The sequence below is a fragment of the Poromitra crassiceps genome (assembly GCF_964638095.1).
Source record: "Poromitra crassiceps genome assembly, chromosome: 13".
NCBI lineage: Eukaryota > Metazoa > Chordata > Actinopteri > Beryciformes > Melamphaidae > Poromitra > Poromitra crassiceps.
This window is the reverse complement of record NC_139644.1, coordinates 690,049-717,907: the sequence shown is the minus strand read 5'-3', so window position 1 is coordinate 717,907 and position 27,859 is coordinate 690,049. Positions and strand designations below refer to the sequence as shown.

Below are 27,859 nucleotides of genomic sequence, written 5' to 3'. Positions count from 1 at the left end.
ATCCTAACAGAAACGAATCCTCGGCTCTTGAAAGATGAGCCAGAATCCTCAAAAAAAAACCTTGGCAGAAGCTAACTACAGTATTGAAAAACGGCTGGCAGTGAATGTGTTAAATGCCCCGCCGAGGACTCATGTTGGCTCACATGAATTCCGGCGAGTTGGCCTGTTACCAGTAGAGGGCAGAGTCGAGCAGCTGAAACGAATGAAAATGTATGACATTATAAATGGACATGCACCAAGGTACCTGGATACTCATATAGAAATGGTACACAATCAGCACAGCCACAATACACGGGCAAGCGTAATGTCTTGCAAAATTCCCCGTGTGAATAATACTGGCAGAGTGACCTTTTTGTACACTGGCATTACCCTATGGAATAGCCTTCCCCTACAGATTAAACAGTGCCAGAGCAGAGGTGTGTATAGAAAGCATGTGAAGCAGCTCTTGTGGAGGTCAATTAATGATTAGAGCTATTATTAGAGTATATTCTCGTCTATGTTTTATGTTTTTTTGTGATTTTTGTAGATTTTACTGGCTGCATGTACTGTATGTCATTCAATGTACTGTCTTGACACCAAGGACCACATTACATTACATTACATTACGTCATTTGGCAGACGCTTTTATCCAAAGCGACTTACAATAACACACTTTTTGTCAGCAATAGAGCAATCAACTATGGAGCACAGTTTATGACAACTACAAATCCTGAAGGAACAGTGGTACGAGTTTAGTTTAGGATTTTTTTTTATTTTATTTTTAAGAAAGAGAGAGAAAGAAGTTAGATCAAGAAGGGCCCAGGTGGAGCCTGAAAAGGTGAGTCTTTAGTCTTTTCCGAAAGATCGGCAGTGATTCAGCAGTCCTGACCGAAGGTGGCAGCTCGTTCCACCATTGGGGTGCCAGGGACGAGAAGAGTCGAGATCGGGATGAGCGACTTTTGAGCGCCCGTAGCCCGTACATTGGAAACAAGTGTGTAAATACTTCGATGTGCTATCCTTTGGGCAATACCTGCATCCTGTGATGTTTGTATTTGTTTTTTTACCCAGAAATAAATCAAATCAAAAATCAAATTGGTCGAACCATGGCCGGCTCGACGAATCAGCGGCAGCCTTAGGCGGGCTTAGGCTCGTCTGGGCAAGTAGTGGGTACATGGTCTTTGTAGTTCTTTTCACTCGTCAACATGGCTGCCGCCGCGGAAGTGACAAACAACCCTCAACATTTGGGAAGGCTAAGCCACACAACTAGTTCGTTATAATCGAACGTCATGCTTCGAAGGCGACTTTACGACGATGAGGACGGTGAGGACTCAATCAATGATAGACTACCACGGAGATCAGGCACAGGCACCTTCCTCCGGTCGCAAACGTGACGTCAGAGGCATGGCGATCTGATTGGTTGAAGTTAACACGCACCAGCGGTGATAGACAGATGGGTCATCCAATCACCTGCCAAGTAGCTTGGAAAAAGTGCCCGCCTCCGTCAGCGGGTCGGGTTACTGCACTCCCAGATCGACTGGTTTAGTGAAACGTAATGTGGAGCTAAACCGTCCATCTGGCAGCGTCAGGTTACCCTGCGCCCGCCTACGCAGCAGTCAAGCACCAGGATTGGCCAGGAGCGAGGCTTCCCTTTTGACAGCTCGAATCTCCCACACCACACCAGATTTCATTAACCAACTGAATTGCTCTTGATAGCGGACATTGAAATAAATGATGGTCACGTACGTTCCTTAATGTATATGAACGCTAATGTGGCGTCATTGAATCAATACCGCTCAACCATGCAACCAATGTTAGTCTTTTATTTATTTTAGTAATTATGCTGCCCAACTTGTACCCAGCAATGGTATTTGTGCAGTGATCCCCACACCCCTGTATTCAAACATGAGTGGGATTATATCCATGCATATTGCATGGATATATTCAATGCAAACTTTTTTTCAGACTTCTAAGGGCTAATGTACACCGCCTCCGGAACAGATGCGGGATCCGACAAAAATAGAACAGGTGCGTAATTTTTCCGTACCGCATGTATCGCCCATCTATTAACATGGGCGAGAGTCGATCCGTCAGTTTTGCCGGATCTGCAACGCAGCCGTAACGTATCTGGTGTACATTGCCTGTAAGAGTCCATACAGAAAATTTAAATTATAGACTACTACGATACTATTGTAATAAAAGGAAACTCAGAGATAGGATATTACTCTTGGGCTTGATGCAGGTAAACGGCACATTTTTCTCATGGGGCTTTTGGCTTTTCATCCAGGCTGAGGCCTTGTCTGTCAACTTGTCACGGAATTGCAGCCAGAGCTTGTAAAAATAAATAGCCTACATGTCCAATCCCGTCGCTTGACTGCTGCGGTCGCAGGGTGTGGTCTGCCCAAAACTGTGGGGGTGGGTCCATTATAACGCAGGGACAACAGAATGTAAAGGTTGTACCATATCCTGTCTGTAGGGGGCGGTGGGACGTTGACGACCAGAGTCCCTGACAGCTCCTGGACCTCCACAGCGAGCAGGAGAGGAGTGTTGGACATCTCCTCCATCTTCTTCTTGATGTATTCGTTCTCCGTCGCCTTCTGGAAGTACTTAGATTTAGCGATTTTGTCCACAAATCTCCAAATCTTCCTTCCAGTCCTGCTACACCCTGTCCTGTAGAGGAGAGGGGAGAGGAGACATGAGGTGGGGGGAGAGGTGAGGAGAGGGGAGAGGAGAAAGGGTAGGATATTGGAGAGGGGAGGGGAGGGGAGGAAAATAGTATGATATGAATATGCATTTGTGAGTAGATTTAATGCACACAGATAAATGTCAAAATGTTTGCACAAATGACAGCTGCCATGTATTCTGAAATGTAATTGAAATGAAAGCTATATGATGTCAGCCGTCTATTTTATGTTGCTAAGGATGCAAACGTGGAAAGCTGAAAACCCCTGTGGATGAATATAGTAATATGGTGAAGGGTGAAGTAACAAATTACAATTACTACCGTTACTGTAATTCAGTAGGTTTTTAGGTACTTTTTTGTATTTCTGAAAGTATGTTTTGACTAACATATCGTACTTTGTTACATGATCAATTGCATCCATTAAAGAGGACACATTTCATACAGTGAAATTCAGTTAATTCTGGTTGAAGAGTACCTTAATTGGGAAAACCACATTCATCTTGTCTGTAATAAAATAATTAAATCAATTGGTATCATCAGAAATACATCCAGTTTGGTTCATCATTCACCATGTATCATGGAAAACCCATATTGATTATGTGTGTAACAAAATTATGAAGTCTTATGGCATTATCAGAAGGATTTCATCACTGGTAAATCGTTCCTGTCTTCTGTCACTATATTATAGTCTGATATATCCTTATTTATCATATTGCATATATTGTTTGGGCCAGTACATATCCTTATTCTCTTCAGAAAATCCTGCTAATTCAAAAGAAATTTATTAGACTGGCTACGTCATCAAATCGTTTTGAGCCATCGGCCCCTCTGTTCAGGCAACTAAACATATTGTCAATCTTCGATATAAACGTATATCAGACTACTGTTTTTATGTATAAATGTATGCACCAAGAATTATTTTTACCTACTGTCTTTTATAATTTCTTTGTACTGAACTCTAATGTTCACTCATATCCAACCAGACAATCACATAACATTCACCTTCCATTTTCCCGCACAAATTTAGGTCAATTTAACATTAGGTATAGAGGTCCATCCAATTCCACCCCCCCCTCAATCAGAACCTGTCAATCATTGCCTATGCTTAAATCGAGAATGAAAAAAACCCTGTTAAATCAATAACATCTCTTATCTGCATACATGTTTTTATCTCTTCTTCTTTACTTTCTTTTCTTTCTTTTTGTTCGTTAAATTTTAATTTTATTTCATACTTACTGATTTTATTTCTACTTATGATGTTATACAAGTAGAGGCCTCGTATAGGCCCTTGCGGGTCTCCTGCCTCTACTTTGCACATTTATTGTCGTGTTGTTAACTATCAGTATTTTTGTATGTTTGAATATGTGCTAAATAAAAAAAAAAAAAAAAAAAAATCATGTCGATTAACCCTCTATTACAGTTTGATTTACCCATATCTAGTGTACGACAATATCGTATGGGCAAGCACATACATTTCCAGTCTTCACAGAATTCACATCATACCAAAAAAATCAAAAATCAGTTGGCTACATTCCTTAACAGATTTGAACGATCAGCTGCTCTTAAAAAAATCAAAATACTCCCCATACATCATATCAACACACTTTTGTCTATAAATGTATATACTCACCTGCCTCTTATACTTCCAACAAAATGCTAATAAACATACTGGTAATACAAGACATTCACATCACCTTCACCTTCACCCCTATAGTGTCACACTACCAATAACCAATGTTCAATATAGGCTACAGAGGGGCCATACTATGGAACACTTATATCAATATTGCCAAACATGCACAATCTCTTAACTCATTGAAATTCAAGCTTAAATGATCTGTGATGAGTAACACATAGGGGTCTATCGTTGCATCGGCCTATAAACTGCGCTTAGTGCCAGGCGCAGCCCAGATTAGTGGGTGTGGACCAGCGCACTCGATATCTTGGTGTCGGCGCTACACGCGGCCTTAAGCATTATAACCACTCCTTTTAAGCGTAAAATTATGCACTATCTGCTCATTGGAGAAGTGCAGTAAACCAGTCCCCAGCTTGCCTTTTAAGCTCCAATTCCACGGAGCGATCCAGTCCGGTCAAAGCCAAGCGCTCTGCTCCCCCCCTCCCTTTCATCCCCCTCTGTCTGTCTCTATATATAGGCTATTATTCCATATTGTTATGCTTCTCAAACCAATCTAACTGCAGTTTAAATACTGCAAGCATGTAAATACGCTACACTATAGCAAGATCAAAGTGAAAAGAATGTTCTAAACGCATCGGCTAGAAAAAAATAGCGTATCCCTATGATGAGATTAGATTGGTGAAAGTTTGTCCAGAATGATATCGTTTTCTCTCCCCTGCTGCACAGGTAGGATGATGCACATAAATATAGCCTACATTATGTAAAGTCATTGCAGAAATGTGTTTTTATTGTAAAACTAAATGTGAAGTAGGGCCAATTTATTGGAGCAGACATCACAGTAGGCTATAGCACATGACAGTAGAACCACGTTACGCTGTCACTTATATAAATCACGTTAAATCTACGAGGGATATATATAGGCCCAGGATGACATATACTGTATGTTTCACATAGGGTTGTGTTTGGATTTTGCGATTTTATTTTGTCCAATATTGAAATGTTCTACAATTGCATGTTGTGGGAACATTACACATTATTTCGATCTATTTCGATGTACCTTTTGACGTGCTTCAGTCGCCTCTCTGTGCTCTATGTTTGGTAAAGTTGGAAATATATGACAGATTCACACTTCCAAAGCGACGCCTCCCTAGTCATTTTCACCTAAACCATCTCGGAGCCGGACAAAGAAGTAGCCTAATGAAAATGTGATTTTGCATTTTGCAACTTCTTTTGTTGTTTTATTGCGGAATTACCGCTGCCTTCTGGAGAGAAATCAGACTAATTGACTGAATCATGTAAACCCGGGTTTTTCCTATTGTCGGATTATTAAAGTGCATGTAAACGCAGAAATCAGATTATTGCCATAAACTGATTATTCTCAGTTATCCGTTTATTGTTTGCATGTAAACGCACTCAATCTACTGTGAAAGTCAGTGAGTGTCAAAAGATCTACGCTTTACTTTGCTTGTGCATTTTTATTCTGGAATATTGTATACTGTAATTTAGTTAGTTAGTTAATTTTATTTTCCAAAGTGTCATGCACCCAGGTGTCCAGCACGCATGGGCTTACAAGACACTACAATCATAACATACAGGAGCAATAAAAAAGAAAGAACAGAATATGATATATCTCCAAACATGTCAGACGATAAAGATTTTAACACCTCAAACATAAAGTACCATCCTACGCTGTTGGTAAGCATTTAACACAAACTGAGCTACCTGGAACACTCTCTCGTAACGGGACAAGCCGCGTCTTTTATTGTCACACGAACACCCCAACACATGCATGTGGCATGCATGCATAAACTGAGCTACCTGGAACACTTTTCGGTAGACAGGTACTGAAGTCTACAATCTAAAATAACTAACTCCATGTCCTCTCTTCCTTTTAGCACTGAATGGGAACAACCTTTTTTCAGTAACTATGTAACTTTTACACCAGCAATATTACTTCTATACTCAAGTAAAATTTCAGAACTACTTATAAACTTAACAGGCTCTATTTTCCCACAGGCCTTAGGCGCAGAAACTGGCGTTAAACGCAAAAAAACGCGCCTTGCGCCTGCCTCGGGAAGATAGCAACATGGTTTTAGGCCACAAAATGCACTTTACGCCAAACAGGCGTGGCGCAGTGCCAGAATAGGCCAGAATGGGCGTTTCGGCCTTAAATACTGGCCTAACGATATCTTCCCCTCTGGCGTTAATTTAGCACTTTGCGCTTTTGAAAACCAGGCCTTATTCAGTGCGCCGCGGATATTCCACGCACAGCTTCTCCTCTGCTGATCTCACAGTTTTGTCCCCCTCTCTCTCTCTCTCTCTCTCACTCCCTCTCTCGTGCGCTCAGACAGGCACAAAGTCCGATGGAAAAAAAAAGTTGTACCGTACGTAGTATAACAACATGACAGTTTTTTCTAACATGACAGTTTTGAGCCCGTGACATTCAGAGGCTGTTGCATCATCCTACCTGTGCAGTGGGGGAGAGCAGTGGGGGAGAAGAAAAGGCGAGAGAAAACGAGATCATTCTGCCCAAACAAATGTTCACTGCCTGGCTTCCCTACCAAAGCCACAAATGTGAAATCTCCCAGCATGCATTGGGCTAATACATTTCGATAATAAATAGCAACCAAATGAGCCGAAATAGATAGAAAGGTAGATAGAAATAATGTGTAATGTTAACACAACATGCAATTGTCAAACAATTCAATATTGGACCAAATAAAACATCGAAATCAAAACACAACCCTATGTGAAACATATATGTCATCCTGGGGCTATATATATCCCTCGCAGATTTAATGTGATTTAGATGAGTGACAGTGTAACGCGGTTCTACTGTCATGTCCTATACTGTGATATCCGTTCCAATAAATTGGCCCTACTTCACATTTAGTTTTACAATAAAAACACATTAATGACTTTACATAATGTAGGCTATATTTATGTGCATCATCCTACCTGTGCAGCCAACACGTTCTCACTCCGAGCACGTAGCATATTGACGCTTTGTCCCGTCCCTTATGCGCCACTTGTTACTAACATGGTACCCTTGAGCGACCCATGAAACGACTTGGGCTTTCCGACTAAACTCAATGCAAACCCATAGAAGTCATCTTTGACGCTTATGGCAACTGCTCCCCCATCAGCCTAACTGCTCGCCCATTAGTCAACTGCTCGCCCATTAGCGTCTGGGGGGAGGTTAGGTTTAGGCGTGGGGGGTGGGAGAGGTTAGGTTTAGGGTCTGAGGGAGGTTAGGTTTAGGCATGGGGGTGGGAGAGGTTAGGGTTAGGGTTAGGGTCTGGGGGAGGTTAGGTTTAGGCATGGGGGGTGGGAGAGGTTAGGTTTAGGGTTAGGGTCTGGGAGAGGTTAGCTCCTCCAGACCCTAATGGGGGAGCACTTGACTAACGGGGGAGCAGTTAGGCTAATGGGAGAGCAGTTAGGCTAATGGGGGAGCAGTTGCCATAAGCGTCAAAGATTACTTCCATGGGTTTGCATTGAGTTTAGTCGGAAAGCCCAAGTTGTTTCATGTGTCGCTCAAGGGTACCATGTTAGTAACAAGCGACGCACAAGGGACGGGACAAAGCGTCAATATGCTACGCGCTCGGAGCTTGGTGCAGCAGGGGAGAAGAAAAGGTAGCAAAACGATATCATTCTGGACAAACTTTCACCAATCTAATCTCATCATGACATAGGGATAGGCTATATTTTTCTAGCTGATGCCTTTAGAACATTCTTTTCACTTTGATCTTGCTATAGTGTAGCGTATTTACAGGCTTGCAGTATTTAAACTGCAGTTAGATTGGTTTGAGAAGCATAATAATATGGAACTAGAAGGTCTACATTTCCTAACGAAAATGTAATTGTGCTTGCTGTCCTCGCCATGCACCGCCTGGCTTGCAAGGTCCCTGCCCATGCAGCTAGGGGGACTAAGTAGTTATGGGTGTGCCTATGCGAGTAAAAGTACTTGGGAGTAGAAGTACTTGGTAGGTTGGGAAGTCAGACTGGTTGTAGCCTACTAGAGAGACACAAAAGGGTAAAGTTGGCTCAATCTCTGCAATCTAAAACTACATTACCTGCAAACTACAGCCTAAATAATTACCATGTATTGTAAATGTCTCCAACTGTCTCAAGGAAAATAGGACATGATAACCTCCAGAGAAGTAGTATTCATTGTAGTGCCATTCATGTTTATGGTTGCGACAACAACTGTTTACAAAACTAGCAGGCCTACCAGAGCTGCAAACACACAAGTGAAAAGCTAATCTAATCAGCCAGTAACTAATGTAGGCTATCTTCCATTATGTTAGTGTTAGATTAGAAGTCAAATGTACTGATAATAGTCCCTGGTCACCAAAGTAATGTTACCCTTTTAGTTTTGTTACAGAGTTGCTGATCACATCTAATCAGCCAGTAACTAATGTAGGCTATCTTCCATTATGTTAGTGTTAGAAGTCAAATATACTGATAATAGTCCCTGGTCACCAAAGTAATGTTACCCTTATAATGTTACCCTTTTAGTTTTGTTACAGAGTTGCTGATCGCATCTAATCAGCCAGTAACTAATGTAGGCTATCTTCCATTATGTTAGTGTAAGAAGTCAAATGTACTGATAATAGTCCCTGGTCACCAAAGTAATGTTACCCTTTTAGTTTTGTTACAGAGTTGCTGATCGGTTGTCATGTGTCCAGTCAGCCAGAGAAGCTGCTTGGGTAGCATGCTAACTAACGCCTAACGCTAGCATTAGCTCAATTAGCTTGTTGCAACTAGTCCCAAACATTGATGAACAGTGTGTCCTAACGCCAGGGGGACAAGGTGTTTGCTTTGGCTGGCTGAGGTTAGCCTATAAGGCACAGTTGTTGTGGCTAACAGCCTCCATTCACATTAGGCTATTCACACTAGGCTATCTCTTCCATTATGTTTTCAAACCCAGCTGGCTGTATATAATGAACAACCACAAAGTGGTGACACTTACCCATGGGTTCAGTTCATTGTTTTCTGGACATGTTTCCATGCTACAGTAACACAGCAGCTAACCGAACAGACAGGCCTCCCATGCCATGCATACATGAACACAACAGGTTTCCTGCAGGCAGCTGTCAGGGCTGTGAGGGGGCGGGCTCTGGGCGGCCCTGTGAATTTTTTTATTGGTTGGCGACAAGTGACGTCGAAAATCCAAGGAACTCTGATTCACTCTGATTTGCCCTCTCCTGGGGCTCCCACTTGCGCCAGGGAGGGAGAGGAATGACTGTAGTAAGTGATTTCATACTTTTACAGATGGAGGAATGACTGTAGTAAGTCATTTCATACTTTTTTTGTCTACATCATTCTCTCTACCCAACATGCAACACTGCTGCTCAGAGTTGCTCTTAAGCTCTATTTATCTGGTCAAATCTCACCGGATTCCTGTTTCCAGTACACTTTTTGCATGTGGTTTTTAACAGAGAAGAGTTGGAGCTGCTGAAAACATACAGTATGCAAATGAGAGGGAGACCATGAGTGATATACCCACTGTGATATAAGTATAGGTGTGTCTGTTGTCTGTACAATAGCGTGCGTGCGTCAAGTCAAGTCTTAAGTGTCAAGTGTCATACAAGAAGGAAGGCTGGCCATAATGACAATGAATCCGCACTTCCTGCCGCCCTTCAAAATAAAACAATTTCGAAGGGACAGGCACTGAATGCTGCTATAGCGCCCCCTAAAGGCTAAATGACAAAGTATTTGTGCTATAGGCTCAGAGTACATCCGTGCACACCTGTACCAAGTTTGGTTAGAATCGGACGATCTTTGTGAAATAGGCCCCACCCACAGAAGATTGGAAGTGGATTATATCGCAACGGTGCGTTTTTTTCAAAAACTTCCAAATCAGTGTTGTGCAGGACAGTCCCCACATGATGTGTGCGTTAGTTTGGTGACGATTGGACAAAATTTCAAGGAGAAATGGCAGAAAATCTAGTCAGACGGAAATGGGCGTGGCCTAGTTGAGTAGATGCGGGAGGACCCAAGGAATCCAGGGAAAAAATAATTTTGATGATAAACCCTACGGTTCAAAAGTTATGGACCAAAAGGTAAGGAGGGCTGTTATAGCGCCACCATATGGTCAATTGGTGCAATTTTTTCGGGGATAGTAAAAGACCCCTCCGTGCACCTCCCTACCAAGTTTGGTAGCTGTAGTGGTTATGGTTTCTGAATTACAGCTAATTTACTGCAAGATTTTTCCAAACCCCATGCAAGTCAATGGGAAAAAAAATGGCGCTTAATGGCGAATTGCGGCCAAACCGCTTTCACAAACCCTTAGAAAAGTCATAGCACACCTGTCCTCAATAAGCCGGTCATTTTGAGGTCTGGCATGTCTATGTGGCGCAAAAATTGTGGGAGTTATTACGCGGCTAACTTTTTGGCAGATATAAGAATAATAAGTATGTCGGACTTTAAGATTGTGCCTTGCTTGTCAGCAAGCACAATAATAATAGCCTATATATGGAGACAGACAGACGGGGATAAAAGGGAGGGGGGGAGATCAGAGCCCTCGGCTTTTCTGAAGCCGGACTGGATTGCTCCATGGAATTGGAGCTTAAAAGTGAAGCTTGTGATTTGTGTACTGCACTTCCGCAATGAGCAGATTGTGCATAATTTTACGATTAAAAGGCGTGGTTATAATGCTTAAGGCCACCTGTTGCGCCGATACCAAAATATCAAGTGTGCTGGTCCACACCCACTAATCTGAGCTGCGCCTGGCACTAAGTGCAGTTTTTAGGCCATTGCAACGATAGAGCCCAACATGTTATTACTCGTCCACACCCCTGGTTAGGCATACAGTAGATACAAACATCAGAGGGCTATACCACAAATGTTGGGTAAGCAGATCCAGGATCTGTCCCTTGATCTGGTTTGGCTTAACCAGATAATTGCCATCTAGTTAGATTCTAGTTAAGTCATACTGTACCACCAATGTACGGTAGTTATCAACTCGTTAAGTGGATCCAGGTTTTTCTAATCAAGTTGAGAGCGTGTGCACCTGAAAATGCCCGTGCACAGGAGCTGGTGCCTGCAAAAGAGGCGTAGTTTTTAACAATTAGCCAATCACAATGCAATATGGACTGCTCCAGCTCAGAGCCGTAGCTTTTACAGTACAGCCACGCCTATTTCCTCATTCATTCAAAGCCAAATCGTGAAGCTTTACTATGTATGTCAGAATCTAAATCTGCGTTAGATATTATTAGTGTGTTCCCGAATGACTGTCTAAAGTTACCACTTTTATTCACATCAGTCATTTCTTTGAAGATTTCTGCCTCCACGTATCCTACAGCAGCTTAATTCACCCTCTCAATAAACTCAATAAAACCTGCATGTCTTTTTTGTGAGTGGAAGTGATGTGTAATCTAAATTAGTCCAAAATCCGTAGGCGTTTTTAGACCATTTAGGCTCAATGAATAATAATGATCTCATGATGTGTTTGGTCGCACTGATGGAATAATTCTTATAGGCTAATAGGCTATCAATAAAAAAATAATGATAATAAAATTAAAAAAGGCTGCTGAACTGAATCGACACGGTACGTGCAGACATAGATTTCATCTATAAAAAATAGCCTATTTTGTGGTCACATATACAGTAAGCTATTGGCAGCAGAGTCGCATATCTCCATATTTCATACAAGGACTATGCTGGAAATAATATGAAGTTCACTCACATCATAAAGGCCAAAAGCAACACAGTTGCAGCTGCAAAATGCAGGAGTAGCCTAGATTATGAATAATCTGTGTGCAGCATCGTGGTACGGCAAACCTAGGGTTAAACCTGAAGTTACCTCACTAATCTTTCTTCGTGGTACAGGCCTCCTGTCAGGCAAAACCGTGTTTTGATCAGCAGTTTTATCTTGTAATACACATGACCTTCTTTAACTTTTACCCTTCAGTTCCTGGAGCGGATCCCTTCTCCCCTATTGGCCCCTGAGCGGATCCCTTCTCCCCTATTGGCCCCTGAGCAGATCCCTTCTCCCCTATTGGCCCCTGAGGCTCAGACAGAAGCACTTCCTCCTCATCGGATGACCCGGCGCTGGAAGACTCCTCATCACTGTCTGCCAACACGCTGAGGACCGGCCTGCAGCTGGGGGAGGCACAGGAAGAGGAATTAGCCATGGATGATGGATGGATGTTGCATGCGTAATATATCAGACATTCATAAACGTCTCTGCAATACTCAATTCTTAATGGATTTATTATATTTAAATGGCCCTGTAATCTATGGATTGAGGCAGTATAATAATATTATATAGCCTAGTAGCCTAAATGTTTACATTTTTCTTAGTTTTTTATAATGAAACAAAATCAAAGACATGTATGTTGGGTTGATACTCCTGTCAGTGCCCATGAGCAAGGCCCATGCTCCTAGAGTTGTGTATACTATAGAATGGCTCAAATGCAGAATTTCATTGTACAATGACAACAAAAATCTTAATCTAAACAAAATGGTGTAACTTTAGTCATTTTTTATTTATTTAGTCATTAACAAATCTATACTATAATTGGAGGATTGTCTGTCTCTCTCTCTTGTCCTTCGCGTATCTCGAGAACCGTTGGTCAGATCGACTTCAAACTTGGGCAGTGCGCTCAGGGGGACCTGACGGAGTGCAGTGCGATTCGGACGCGAAACACGTTCAATATTGGAACATTTGTGTTCAATTCTGCGCTCCTTCAAGTATCTGGGCGGGTTGCTCTGTGACAGGAGGTGAGAAAAGTAAATATAGGGTCGTTAAGTAAGTGAGAAAAGTAAACATGGGTCCTTGAGAGTGAATGGGGTGGGTGGGTAAAGTAAACATTGGAGAGAGGGCAGCATGAAAGGAGCAGAGAATGGTAGAACATGTATTTGTAAGCTGAATAAGCAGCATTCATATTCAAGTCTGTCCTGAATAAAATCAAGGGGAAATAATCAGTAGAGCTCAGTGATCTTAGTTAAGTGAGATTTCTAAGAGATTTTTACGTGGCTATAATGGTAGGCTATAATGAGTCACGCATTCAGAAATAATATCGTCGCTGTCGCGGCAGGACCTCGAATGTCACTTTTTTCACTTTTTTTCTTTTTGTCATAAATCAATGAAATTGGTCACCCTTCACGTCTCTGTGTGGTTTTTACCAAATGCAACCAATGGAAAAGCATTAAAACAAGCTTGTGAGTAATTCTCGTAACGCCATTCGGCCTCAATCTGTCAGTCAAACCTCGAATTTCCTCCCCTACCTCCGTCTGTACCCCCCCACGCAGGACAGTAAACCCGGAAAAGTCACACGGCAGACATGCTGTGTATTTCTGATATCATTTTGACTAATCCTGGCTTCCTCTGACGTGAATAGATCAATAAAATGTTTTCCAGTTATTCCTAGGCTGCAAACTTGTTTTAACATGCAAATCGGAGTGGTTTCTGACGAGAATAAAGTAACGTTAACGATACGTTATGTCAGACTGTTCTCATCCCCATGCCAAAGCCCCCGCCTCAGCCATGAGAGGCTCAGAGCACTGCTGCAGGGCTGCACGCGCCCCCGCGGCCCGGAGCTTGCGGCTCGTGCATGTGCATAGCAGAGGGGAGGCGGCCATCAGCGCCTGACTGGCCGGGAGAGAGTGCTTCCAATTCGGACTGATAAACAACATCATTTGAGCTTATCCAGGTAAGATATTAATAAAGTAATGACAAATTCAGCGGGAAACTAACTATAATTAAGACATGTGCCAACTTTGACGACGTTTGGTTCAGTATTTTAAGAGCAAACAGGTTTTTTTAACTCCCTGAAAAGTTGCTGTTTTGGAGATTCGAGGTCCTGCCGCGACAGCGATGATATCCTCTAGGGCAGGGGCACTCAATTAAAATTCAAAGAGGTCCAGTTAGAGAAAATGTCCTCAAGCAAAGGTCCAGAACATTGTAACGTAGCTTGCGCTATGATTCAGTGCCATTGAACTCCATGATTGAAGTAGCCTAATGGTACAACGTCTGTATGTAGTCAACAACTGACTGTTAAATCAAAATAAACATCAACAATGCTTATTTACAGTTTTCATATTTAACTGGATTAATTATACATAACTAGCCTACTATAATAAATACATGTTCTTTTCTCATTTCAAGTAAAATAATGCATTTAAAAATAACATACAACAGAGTGCTTTGGAAAAATGTGCATCTTAAAATGAAGTGCTTTAATTTAAGAGAAATAAGTTTCCCCTTTTCTTCACTCCATTTAACACTTTCAGCCAACAAACAACCTTTTCTCTTGAGAGAAGTGACCTCGCTATCTCTCTATCTATCTGTCTGTCTGTCTGTCTGTCTGTCTGTCGATCAATGCAATTGCAATGCAAACCATGCCGTTGCGTTGGGCAGTGAGTGTGCCCTGTAAAGGTAAAGTTAAAGTCCCACTGATTGTCACACAATGTGTGAAATTTGTTCTCCGCATTTGACCCATCCCCTGGGGGAGCGCGGTGAGCGGCAGCAGCGCCGCGCTCGGGAATCATATGGTGATCTAACACCCCAATTCCAACCCTTTGATGCTGAGTGCCAAGCAGGGAGGCAATGGGTCCCATTTTTATAGTCTTTGGTATGACTCGGCCGGGGATCGAACTCACGACCTCCCAATCTCAGGGCGGACACTCAGACCACAAGGCCACTGAGCTGGTGTGTGTATGTGTGTTTGCTCATGTGTGGCGCTTCCATAGAGAGGTCAGGATCGCACCGCACTTCACACGAGACATACTGGTTTTGAATTGCCCGTAAGAACAATGAATGGACATGTAAGAGTGGTTTCTTTTGAGCACACCATGTGAAATGACTATCTCTCGCCTCGCCTCCGTCCGTGTATCACACTCTCGCAGCACCACTGAGAAGCAACAGAGAGAAACGATTCGCTTATTTGATTGGCTGAGTAGCATCACGTGTGATGATTTACTGCGCATGCATTGGTCTGTGAGCTTCCTGGCAGATAAACCAGTAGTACCGTAAAGACTATAAAAGCATGTGCCGGTTAAAATAGAAATGGTCCGTGAAAATGTAAGTTATCAATGATTTGTAGGTTATAGGGCTCGGTCCGGATAGGACGGCGTTCTCGGTCCGGATGCGGACCGGAGTCCGGACTTTGAGGATCGCCGCTCTAGGGCAACACCACTTCCGAAAACCCCCGTCCTGTGTAAGTAGGGTTACCAGAGTAAAACCTGGCCATTTCCACCACAAAAAGTTTATCTCGAGAAACATTTGTCCAATTGACTTCAACCTTGGGGAGTGCGCTGCTCGGACCCCAATGGAGTGCGGTGCCGCATTTCATGCAATTTGGACTTATTCCAGGACTGTTTGTATGTCTGTCCTTCGCGTATCTCGAGAAACGTTTGTCGGATCGACTTCAAACTTGCGCTTAGGGGGACCTGACAGAGTGCAGTGTGTGTGCGGGGGGGAAGCGCCCACGGGGTGGTGCATGGGGGAACAGGCACTGCACTAGTAATTAAAAAATAACAATAATAATAATAATGTGAAAAAATACTACTGTTGTACTACTACTACTACTAAGTTATCCTTTATTTATCCCCATGGGGAAATTCATCCTCTGCATTTGACCCATCCTCTACTAGGAACCTTCCTAGAGCTGGGAGCGGTGGGCAGCCGCAGTGCAGCGCCCGGGGACCAACTCCAGTTCTTTTGCCAGTGCCTTAGTCCGGGGCACTGACAGGAGTATTAACCCTAACATACATGTCTTTTGGTGGTAGGTGGAAACCAGAGCACCCGGAGAAAACCCACACGAACACGGGGAGAACATGCAAACTCCACACAGAAAGGACCTGGGACGGACTGGGGTTCAAACCCGGGACCTTCTTGCTGTGAGGCAACAGTACTAACCACTGAGCCACCGTGCCGTCCCGACTACTACTACTTCTAAGTAGTACTACTATTGTTGAGAGAGCAACACACAACACAAGTAAAAGTGGACAGCCTGTGTACAGTGTGTGCATGTATGTGTATGTAGTCTGTAGTCTACTCTGTGTGTGTGTGTGTGTGTGTGTGTGTGTGTGCGTGTGTGTGTGCGCGTGTGTGTGTGTGTGTGTGTGTGTGTGTGTGTGCATGCCTGAATGTGTGTGTGTGTGTGTGTGTGTGTGTGTGTGTGTGTGTGTGTGTGTGTGTGTGTGTGTGTGTGTGTGTGTGTGTGTGTGCGTGTGTGTGTGTGTTTCACTGACCGGGGGCTGTCTGTGTCAGTGGGACAGTCTGTGTCATAGCTGCCCTCCTTTCCCAGCTTGGACAGGTTGAACTTGGTCTGCAGAGTCATCTGCAGGGCGCCGCTGTAGACCAGCTGCAGCTGCTGCCACAGGCCTGCAGGGAGTGCCGCAGAGGAACAGCAGCCTACTATGTTTCTCATATACAATACATACATGATATAACATCTGTTTAGGCCAAAGCACTGTGATTGGACGAGATGTGTTCCATGGGAGCTTATAACTGCAATATACAGTACAAACTTATACCTTATAACTCAAACCTGTTTACATGAAGCAATAGGCTTGCTTTGCTTAGCAATGGGGAACTAACTTTGTGTTGGTAGAGGGCAACAACAACAACAACAACAACAACATAACAACAACCAAACTAAAGCCTCCACAGGTGATTAAGAAGCAAAAATACCACTGCTGATGTTCAAGACAAGGTTAAAGGTCCTTGCACACAGAGTCCGAATTGTTTGCTGCGTTTTTTTAATCCGTCATCCGGAAAAAAACGTCACGCACAGATACCTTGCACACTGAGTCCGATGCGAATTATCCAATATTCGTTGCGAAAATTCGCAGTAGCTACAGGTCAAAATGAAGTCATCAAGCAGTGATGATGATTTTGTGGTCGTCGCTCTTCTTGAAAGAAACAGAAAAAGAAGAAGAAGGTATTGGGTCCATCCAATCCTCACCAGGAGTGTTGAGTATGGAGAATTTAACCTGCTGATTAGGGAGCTGCAGGATTTCAAGGTCTATTTCAGGATGTCAGTGGACCAGTTTGATGTGCTGTTAGCAATACTGGAACCACACATTAAAAAATATACCACCAACTACCGCGATCCTATTGATCCAGAACAGCGGCTGGCAGTGTGTCTGAGGTAAGCTCTCTCCCTCTCTCTCTCTCTCTCTCACACACACACACACACACACACACACACACACACACACAAATACACACACAAATGATGCTGGACAGGTTGGTGTGGCATAAGGGCTCCCCGCTCAAGTCACTACAATGGGATAACAACGTTTGAGCTGGTGTGTGTGTGTGTGTGTGTGTGCGTGCGCGCGCGCGTCAGAGTGGGAATTATATTGCCCCTCCCTCTGGCCATGATGCGCTGAGGCCACCTTGGCGGTGCCCTGCTACCAGCCTGCTACTGTCAGTTGCTTTAAAAACCTCAGTGATTTCAGTTTGATGTAGCTGCACTACGCAAAGGATGTGTCATTGAATCATTTTAACACACATTTCAGAAAAATCGTTCTTTACGATGTCAATATAGAGCAATTGCCTTTGTGCCGTGACATGTGGCCTTGTGCCCTCATTTTTTGTGTGATGATGGCCTTGCTCCTAAAATGATGACATTCCCACCCTGGTGTGTGTGTGCGTGTGCATGTGCGTGTGTGTGTGTGTGTGTGTGTGTGTGTGTGTGTGTGTGCGTGCGCGCGTGTGTGCGTGCGCGCGTGTGTTCACCTCGGTGGTTGACCTGGGGTCTGAAGGTGGCAGTAATTTGCGGCGTGCAGGAGCCCATGTCCAGCTCGGTCAGGGTCAGCTCGTTCATAAAGTAAGGCAGCTGGGAAACAGAAAGAGACACACTGATAAATATTTCATTACATTTATATATTTCTACTGTAAATACTCACATATCAGAGTGGGGGGGGGGGGGGGGGGGGGCTCAACTCATACATACACCACCATGTCGTACCCACCTGGGTGATGCACGGCAGCCAGTTTGTGCCAGAACGCTCACCACATCAGATGATTATTTATTTTAATTTCATAGTAACAATACAAAACCCAATAGCCTACACGGCAACAAGGTAGGCCTGTTTGACTTCGTTTTGAACTTCGGATTCTCACATATTTATTTATTTATTTTATTTTTTATTTAACCTTTATTTATACAGGGAAGAGCCCTTGAGAGCAAGCTCTCATTTTCAAGGGAGCCCTGTTACAGTGAGAACATTTACAATAGTTACAATATTACAGACAACTTACAAATACAAATATTACACTATATAGAAAACATTCAAGATTCCAGATATAAATAAACAAAATAGAAAAACAAGGTAAGAGCAAATCAAATAAAACAAGAGCATTGATTATGCAGAGTACCGTCAAGAAGCACTCTGAAGGATTCCAGGGGAATCAGCTGATTCAATTTCAGAATGTTTTGCAACAAATTCCATTTATCAGCAGCATAATAAGAAAAGGCACTCTTTCCTAGTTCAGTCCTTGCTCGTGGGAACAGACAACCTGATATGTGAATGCGATCGGGTTTGATAATTTGTGTTCACTTGACTAATGAGTGAGGACATGTACAGGGGGAGTTTCCCAATACAACATATGCCTTAGTTGCTCCAAGCAACGCTACTGGATGCTGTCCTTTTTCTCTGAAAAATACCTTTTTTCTATCAAACCAACAAGGACGCCCCTGAAGGCATCTTGGCACAGCTTGGATATGATTGGCGCAGCCACCCACATCCTCTCACCACGTGACGGACATTACGTCTGTTACAATCTGCCAAGGAACTGACTCTTCCTGCATTCAGACCTACTGCTGCATGCATCTCCTTACTCTGTGAGACCTACGTTAGCTCTTAGCTCTTAGCTTCAGTGACCAACTCTGTCTTAACTGCTCACCTAAAACAACGAGAACAGCAGACGGGACAGCTGACCGTCGAGGTTACTCCGGCCAGCGCCTTCCTTCGCTCGAGCGGTGGAACCAGCTCCACGACAAAGTTAAGTGCTTTTTCTCATTTTCTCTTATTACAGAAGAAAGCTGCTAGCCCCGGCTAGCCGGTTGTTAAGGTCACTAGCCTTCCCTCTTGGTCTAGGTTAGCTCCGGCTTATGCTAGCTACCAGTTAGCTTAGCTCTGACTATACTCAGCCCGCTAGCTATCATTACCTTCCCGAGTGAGGGGAGAGGGAAATATTGGTTACATGCTGCCACTCCGACGTGCTGCCACTCCGACGTTCTGCCACTCCGAAATATCGGCACTCAGAAAGGGTTCTATATTCCCCGTTTTTCACTAACCTCTCCCAGCCCCCACGCCAAACCTAACCTCCCCCCATGCCTAAACCTAACCTCCCCCAGACCCTAACCCAAAACCTAACCTCTCCCACCCCCACGCCTAAACCTAAGGTTGGCATTGCGGCTTCTAAGGTGAACGACCGCCAGTCCGAATAATGGAAGTTAATGTTCGGAGTGGCAGGGCTTCGGAAAGGCAGAGGAACCCCGGAAATATTAGGGGTACCCCTTGCTATGGCTCGGCCAGCCTGACAAGACGGCCTGCTTACAATAGCTACTACAGTTAGCTTAGCTCTTAGCGGACTCCCTTGTTTTGCTAACTGTGCATGCCTTCCCGCTGGTGCTTGGCTGTTATATCGGGCTGAACTGGTAACCCTAACCCCGTTGAGTTAGATAAGCTTCTGCTAGCTGCGTTGCTATCTTAGCTGTCTGTACGTGGGGGTTCAGACTAGTATCTTGGATGGCTTGATAGTTAGCTTTCATGCCAGGTCGAGTTGCGCTGCACCTCACTGGTTGTTATGCTATGCTGGGACCCGCTAGTTGGTCTAGCTGTTCTGGTTCTTAACAGGGTATTGCTTTACTCTTAAAGGAGAATTTCGTTTTTTTTTAACCTGGATCCATCTCCTGGCATTAATTATGATTTGGCCACTCACCAGGCGATCTCCGCGGCGTTTCTGGCCGTCCTAGCATTGTTTTGACATCAATAGCGTCCAAGTCAGTTGTAAAATGGAGCTGACTTGGGGCCAAGTGTGAGCCTGTCTTTCCTGCATCTAAATAGCTATTTTTATTCCCGTTTTCGCCAAATATCGTCAGAATCGGATCCCTCAAGAAGCACCACAGTGATATTTCGCCAAAGGCTGTTTCCTGGAGTCCCACAGGGATCAAATTACCTCAAACGTGATCTCGGTCACCAAGTCTCGTGAAGTCCCGCGATACTTTCATGCCGACTGACCAAGTACAGGAGGACGCTTTGCAGTGGTGGTTTCAGCGCAACCTATGTGGGGTTTGGCGTAACCTATGTGGGATTCGAAATAACGAAGGTTATGCCAAACCCCACATAAGTTGCGCTAAAACCACCACCGCAAAGCGTCGCTGGTCAGGTGACGATCATATATGCATTGTCACTTATGTGTGTGGGAGTTGGAGAATAAAGTGCTGATATAGAGTGTTGTTACAAAGACTGAACTCGCTAGTTATCATTCTCAGATAAACATACAAGTTTATCACACGCCTGCTATGAATCAACCTTAACTCTCAGTAAAGTTCACTCACTCTGTCACACGCCCTGCTATGAATCAACCTCAACTCTCAGTAAAGTTCACTCACTCTGATTTTGCTCAGCTTCTTCTGGATCTTGTGGGACACAAGGTCGGCCCAGTGCTTCTCTCGCAGGAAGTCCCAGAAGATTCGACCAATCAGAGCGTTTGCCCACGCTGTCTGGCCCTCCCCAGGGCATTCTGGGATATCACAGGTACACTGTGGGATAAGACGCCTGAGTCAGGCTGAGTAAGGACTACAGATGTCAAAATGCAACCTAAAACTGCTGAATACATTTAGAGCTCAAATTAGAGGTAGGCATGATCGGACTGAGACAAAAAAAATACTTATTTTGCCATTGACGAATAATAAATGGAAAATAAAAATAAATTCTACTTATTCTCAATAAAGACAAGATTAAATAAATCTCAGAGTGTGACATATTCTGACTGAAAACAAACATTGCCCTGACTGAAACAGGGTAGAGAGAGGCGGGACATAATGTGTGGATGATTTGATTTGACCATTCTAGGGACTGGAGTTGACATTGGCCAATCCTGGCGGAATACTGTGAATCCCACTTGATGGATCGATGAATCCCACCGGAAAACAATGTAAATCAAACCCACCGGTCATGTTTCAATAACAGTCTATGTATACAACACAATATAATGTAAATACAGCGCTGTGCAATGAACATATATATAACAATACACACATATATATATATATAACACACAGAGGTTGCAGGCACAAGTCGAGAGAAAACCAGTCACCATTGACTTCAGTTGTACTGTACTGAAGTCAATGGTGACTGGTGAAACAAAAGGATCTGGAGCACACGGTCAAAGTTAGGCAATTTAATAGGTGCAAACAAAGACTGATGTTTTGACAGACACAGGTGTCTTCTTCAGAGTCAAAGCGGTTTTGACTAGTTTAACTCAGTCCCATTGTCTGAGAGGCACCGGTTTGGCGTTGTCAGCTGAAGCGCGTTTTTTCTCTCAATGGTGACTGGTCTTCTCTCAGAATTATTCTCATTTTTGGGCGAACTGTTTCTTTAAAACATGTGACACTGAAGACTAAATTTAATCTGTAGCAGCTCTCAAACAATTCGAAACAATAAAGAAATACAAAATGTTTTTATAAAGAAAAAAATCACTGTCTGGTTTTATTCAATGGTTTGTTCAGTCTCTGGTATACATTTTTAAATTCCAGGTTGCTTTTTTGACAGAGACTGTTCCACTCATAACATGTGATATTTGACTAACACCATGTCACACTGCACTGCTACTGGATAACTAGAACGTGGAATGTTGCTACAGCTTCATCCCATTTGCTTCGCTTAATGTTAGTGGCATGCGTGACTCACAGCCCCTCTGCCGGTGGGGCTATTCCCTGCGCTGCTGGCCTCGGGGCTGGAGAGGGGGCTCGGCACCTCCGCGGCCAGGAGACGAGCCATGTATCTGGGGTAGTCGAGCAGGGAGAGGCCCCTAGTGCCACCGGACGGAGCCGAGGGGAGAGATGGGGTAGAGGGGGACTCGTCTCCAGGACTGCCCACTCTGCTGGAGCCACGGCTACCTGGGAAATTAATGTATATATATATATATATATATATATATATATATATATATATATATATATATATATATATATACACACACACAACAGAGGCAACTGAGAGAATATGTGACCATCAGTTTGTGGGTGCAGCTAAAACTAATGCAACACGCAGTCCAATGAATTACTGCTCCCTGGCACCCATAATATTAAAGTATTAATGTTACTTTTGACATGAGAAATGAGCTTTCACCAACAATACCCAAGTGTGCAAATTCACATACTGTTTTCATATAATGTCCCTAATAGCTCTCCCTGTTTAAGTAAAGCAGTAAATACAAACTTTCTGATCGAAAGAGGAAGTGTCTGCTTCCAATCCATAAATTATTAATATCACTGCCCAGTGTTTCTTCCAAAAAAGAGTAAAAACCTCAACTGCATAGTTAATATATAGTATAGTATATATAGTTCATGGCTGTGCTGTCAAAAATACTCAGGTCATTTTACAGTGAGGGTAAGGTGAGGTCAAAGTGCTGTAAGAGCATCCCACTGCTGTCCTGTTTCTCCCTGTTTCCTCCAAAAAGGGATTGAGTCTGGAATGTAAAGAATTGGAGCATATAATCCATAATCCACACATAATACACACACACACACACACACACACACACACACACACACACACACAGACACACACAGACACACACAGACACACACACACACACACACACACACACACACACACACACACACACACACACACACACACATATACAGCATTCATATATAGTCCATAATCCACACATATACAGCATTTATATCGAGGCTTGATCTCTCCCCCTCTCTTGACGTATGGCTAATGCATTACGAGCATTTGTCCTACCCGATCTGGACATGGCACATCGGCCTGGCCTCTGTTTGTCCCTCTCCTCTCCCCTCTCCATATCTGCGGTGGACGCAATCAGGAATTGCCGAAACCACTCTTCCTTCTCTCGTCCTGTGCGACCGAAGAGGTAGAGAGCGGTGGAGCAAAGGTCACGAGTTGCCGGTTGGACTCCCGGCTCCTCTCCTCGACTCTCGTCCCCCCCCTCTTCCCCCCTGGCCAGCTGAATGCAGATGGGATACTTTGGGTTCCACAGCCTCTTACGGGCCAACACAGATGGCAGCAGGAACACCTTTAGAGGACAGTTGTACAATTTGGTTCTGGCAAAACAAAAGCCTAGTCTAGTTTATTTATATCACCCTTTATCAAAGTTGAGCATCAAAGGGCTTTACATAGCATCATATACTGTACATGTCATATACCATGAATACTAACACTGTATATCTGCATCATCCTATATCCTAAACATCCTATTCTAGGGTAATATACATCCTATACATTGTTTACTTCATCATCTGTCTGCTGGAAAGAATCAGAATCAGAATTATTTTATTCTGCCATAGTATGTTTGCACATACACGGGCCAACACAGATGGATAGCTGCCTGATAGCCCAATATCCGCTACTTCTTTCGTTTCTTTTTTAAAGATTATTTTTGGGGCAATTCTCCTTTATTTTTTTTATATAGGACAGTAGGCAGACAGGAAAGGCGGGGAGAGAGAGAGGGGATGACATGCGGCAAAGGACCGCAGGCCGGATTCAAACCCGGGTCGGCTGCGCGAAGGGCCGAGCCTTCGTGGTATGCGTGCTACAAGGTGAGCTACCAGGACGCACAATACTCACTACTTCTTGTCTCCTCCCCCCCCCCTCCCCTCATCATCACCACCACTGATCCCTATCCTCCGCCCCTCTCTTCTCGGTCGATGCCACCAGTGCGGACTTGTGGAACTCTCAGATCATTAGAGACTAATGTTTCCCTTTTTCACCTAGCTAACGATCCCTTCCCTGAATTTATGAACATTCAAAGACTCAATCTTCTTTTTATTTTTTGGACTCTTATTTACATTTTCAACTTTCTTTTTGTTTTTGTAAATTCCATTCCTGTATCTGAAATTCTACCGCCATTAGTTAATTCTTGAGTCCAAATCGCCATTTGAGGCAAATTGGAAGAAATTCCCTCAAGGCGCTCCTGAGATGTTGCGTTACAGAGCTTGGAAATTGGGTGTGTGAGTTCACAGTGACCTTGAACTTTGACCACCAAAATGTAATCAGTTCATCCTTGAGTCCAAGTGGACGTTTGAGGCAAATTCGAAGAAATTCCATCAAGACATTCCTGAGATATCGCGTTGATAAGCTTGAAAATGGCATTCGAGAGGTCACAGTGACCTTGACCTTTGATAACCAAAATGGAATCAGTTCATCCTTGCGTCCAAGTCGATGTTTGAGCCAAATCAGAAGAAATTCTATCAAGCCGTTCTTGAGATATTGTGTTAACCAACTTGGGAATGGTGTTCGTGAGGTCACAGTGACCTTGAAGTTTGACCACGAAAATCTAATCAGTTCATCCTTGAGTCCAAGTCGATGTTTGAGGCAAATTTGATGAAACTCCGTCAAGGCACTTCTGAGATGTTGCGCTAACAAGCTTGAAAATTACGATCGAGAGGTCACAGTGACCTTGGCCTTTGACCTTTGACCACCAAAATCTAATCAGTTCATCCTTGAGTCCAAGTCGATGTTTGACGCAAATTTGATGAAATTCCGTCAAGGCATTCGTGAGATATCGTGTTAACAAGCTGGAAAATGGCGTTCAAGAGGTCACAGTGACCTTGACCTTTGACCTTTGACCACCAAAATCTAATCAGATCATCCTTGAGTCTAAGTCGACGTTTGAGGCAAATTTGATGAAATTCCGTCAAGGCGTTCCTCAGATATCGCGTTAACGAACATCGGACGGACGGATGGACGTACGGACGGACAACCCGGATCCATATGCCTCCGGCCTGGCTATCGCCGGCGGAGGCATAATAAACAAAAGAACGAGGTGAACAGACTTTGCTGTGAGGAGCTGTCAGAAAGTTTCACCTGTCTCTCCTAACTATCCACACACCTCTCCTGTGCTGCTGACATATCCCCAGTCTCGCTCCCTTCAGTACTTTACTTTACTTTATTGTCATTTAGCAGACCCTTCAGTAACCATCCAAACACAATTGGAACGATACAGGTAACGCTAACAGCGGCTAGCTTCCTATAAACGCTGCTCCACATAGGCTGTCACTTGAGAGCTGCTGCGTTATGTCGACAATATGGCGGCGGTGAGAAGTAAAACCAAAAACATGCCTCTGTACAAACGCTTCACAGCTAACTTTATTTAAGAAAGAGTGATCAGATCGTGCATAGGCTACTGCGTTATTCTCCACAGGCTTAAGAACTACACGTCATAACAATAATAATAAACATTGACATATTCTCAGTTTCATTAAACATCTTCCTGTTTAAGCAAGCCCCTAACATTAAAGACATGGTAGTGTGTTCTGCTCAAGCCCCAACCTTTGTTTCTGAAAAATTAGGCCAACAATGGTTTTAGTCTCTATAGCCTATAGACCTTATTCGCTAACCCTGGACGGCGCCATATTGTTGACATACCGTACTGCGCGCACACAGCGCTGCAGCTGACAACTAGTAACAGCCTTATTGTCGTTTCTGTTCCATTACAAAATAGCGATGCTAATGACACCAATAAAAACCCCACAGTTGTTAACACGTTCACTGCCATTGACGAGATATCTCGTCTTACAAAATCCAACGGTTGACTACTAGGGGTGTCACGATACACTCAGTTCACGATACGATACGTATCACGATACTGGGTTCACGATAACGATACGATACGATACGATTTTAACAATATTTTTTTAAACTTGAATAATGACAATATATGACTGGAAAAGTAGTATTTTATTTGAAATGCACAAATACAAAACATGCTGTTGTGGGAAATTGTTATTACAATAACAACTAGAAAAAACATGAGATTGGAGATAAGGCTTATCTTGAAATAGAATGAGTTACACCGTCACTTAGATTTACTTTGAACTAAAAGGTTTCTCAGCAGTATAAATTCTCATTATGCATCTTCAGTTTTTCTTCAAACTCAAACAACAAGACTTTTCTTAGTCTATTTTTTATGCATCTTCAGTTTTTCCTGTCAAGTAAACAGTTTTGCCAGAAACTCAATTGAATGGTTTCTCTCCTGTATAACTTCTCATGTGTCTCTTCAGAGACTTGTTCAACTGAACTACTTTCCACACATTGAACTTCAACAAACAAAGACGTTTCTTTGTCTACTTTTGGAAAAAAAAAAAAATTTTTTTTTTTTTTTTTTTTTTCACGATATGAGATTTCATCTCAACGATACATATCGTGACGTTTTACTATCGCGAAATTTCGTGGGACGATATATTGTGACACCCCTATTGACTACCAATGACGAGATATCTCGTCTTAAAAAAAAAAAAAAAAAATTGACGGTGGGACGTGGATCAACGCCCCCCACGTCTCCTATAAAAATATTGGAGCCACCGAACGTGTACAACCCATTCCACCGACCCACTAAGTGGCGACAGTGCTCTCCAGACTAGAAAAAGCCGAGCCAAAACTGCAGGGGAACGCGCGAGGAAACCATTCTCTCATACTGTAAAATGGATTGGCGAAAACGCTTTCGCTTTCGCGCATTATCGCGCTGGGAGCTGGCGGTGGGGGATTGCAAATTTGCATAATAGATTATGGGTGAAACACAATTTGAAACACGGCAGAAAGCCCACAATCGCACGCAGGCAGCTTCATTGCAGCTGAGCTCAACCGAAAACCCAGAAACGAACGAGCCTCATTCTCATACTGTAGGCGAAAACGCTTTCACGCTGGTGCACACGGGCGCACAACGGTGGGGGGTTCCAAAAATAGACTGGGTGGAAAACACACTTTGAAACACGCAGCATAAAGCCTAGAATCGCACAAAGCTTCATCAAAGCTCTCAAACCCAAGAAACGAGTGAGCCCCATCCTAGGGATCGACCGATATGGGTTTTTCAGGGCCGATATCGATATCGATTATCGGCAATGAAAGACACCGATAACCGATATTTTGGAACCGATATATGTTTGCAGTAAAAATTTAAATCTTGGTGTCAAAATTTAGAATAACACGACCCGTTGTTGAAATTCATTTTCTTCAGTTTATCCAACTACAATATTATTTGAAAATATTCACTCTATTAATATTGATATGAACAAAGTGTGTGTGTGTGTGTGTGTGTGTGTGTGTGTGTGTGTGTGTGTGTGTGTGCTCAATCTAGTGGAGACTTGGGCATATTATCAAGATAAAGCTGTGGACTTATACTTTTAACAAACTAACACCGACTCACTACAGTAACAAGATAATAGAGGGTTTCCCTCCGCTTACACCTGATAACCTCACCCCCAGGCTCTCAAAGGAGAATACTGAAACAAACATGTTCATCCGTGCATCCTCCAAACAAACAGAGTCTGCTGACGAAATGTCTCATCCTCGTTTATTCGGTTCCTTGTTTCATTCCAAACAAACAGAGTCCGCTCCGCTGA

General features: G+C 43.4%; 1 protein-coding gene across 1 annotated transcript in view; it reads right to left on the bottom strand.

Moving 5' to 3' along the window:
* tex2l (testis expressed 2, like) overlaps positions 1-27,859 on the bottom strand; it is a gene marked incomplete at both ends in the record, with an annotated part of 53,714 nt that overhangs the window by 9,522 nt on the left and 16,333 nt on the right. The window contains 7 exons of the mRNA XM_083649315.1: positions 2,437-2,646; positions 12,204-12,401; positions 16,497-16,629; positions 17,992-18,091; positions 20,876-21,025; positions 22,176-22,384; positions 23,244-23,535. Coding sequence (XP_083505441.1) covers positions 2,437-2,646; positions 12,204-12,401; positions 16,497-16,629; positions 17,992-18,091; positions 20,876-21,025; positions 22,176-22,384; positions 23,244-23,535 — 1,292 coding nt within the window. The remainder of the gene's footprint in view (positions 1-2,436; positions 2,647-12,203; positions 12,402-16,496; positions 16,630-17,991; positions 18,092-20,875; positions 21,026-22,175; positions 22,385-23,243; positions 23,536-27,859) is intronic.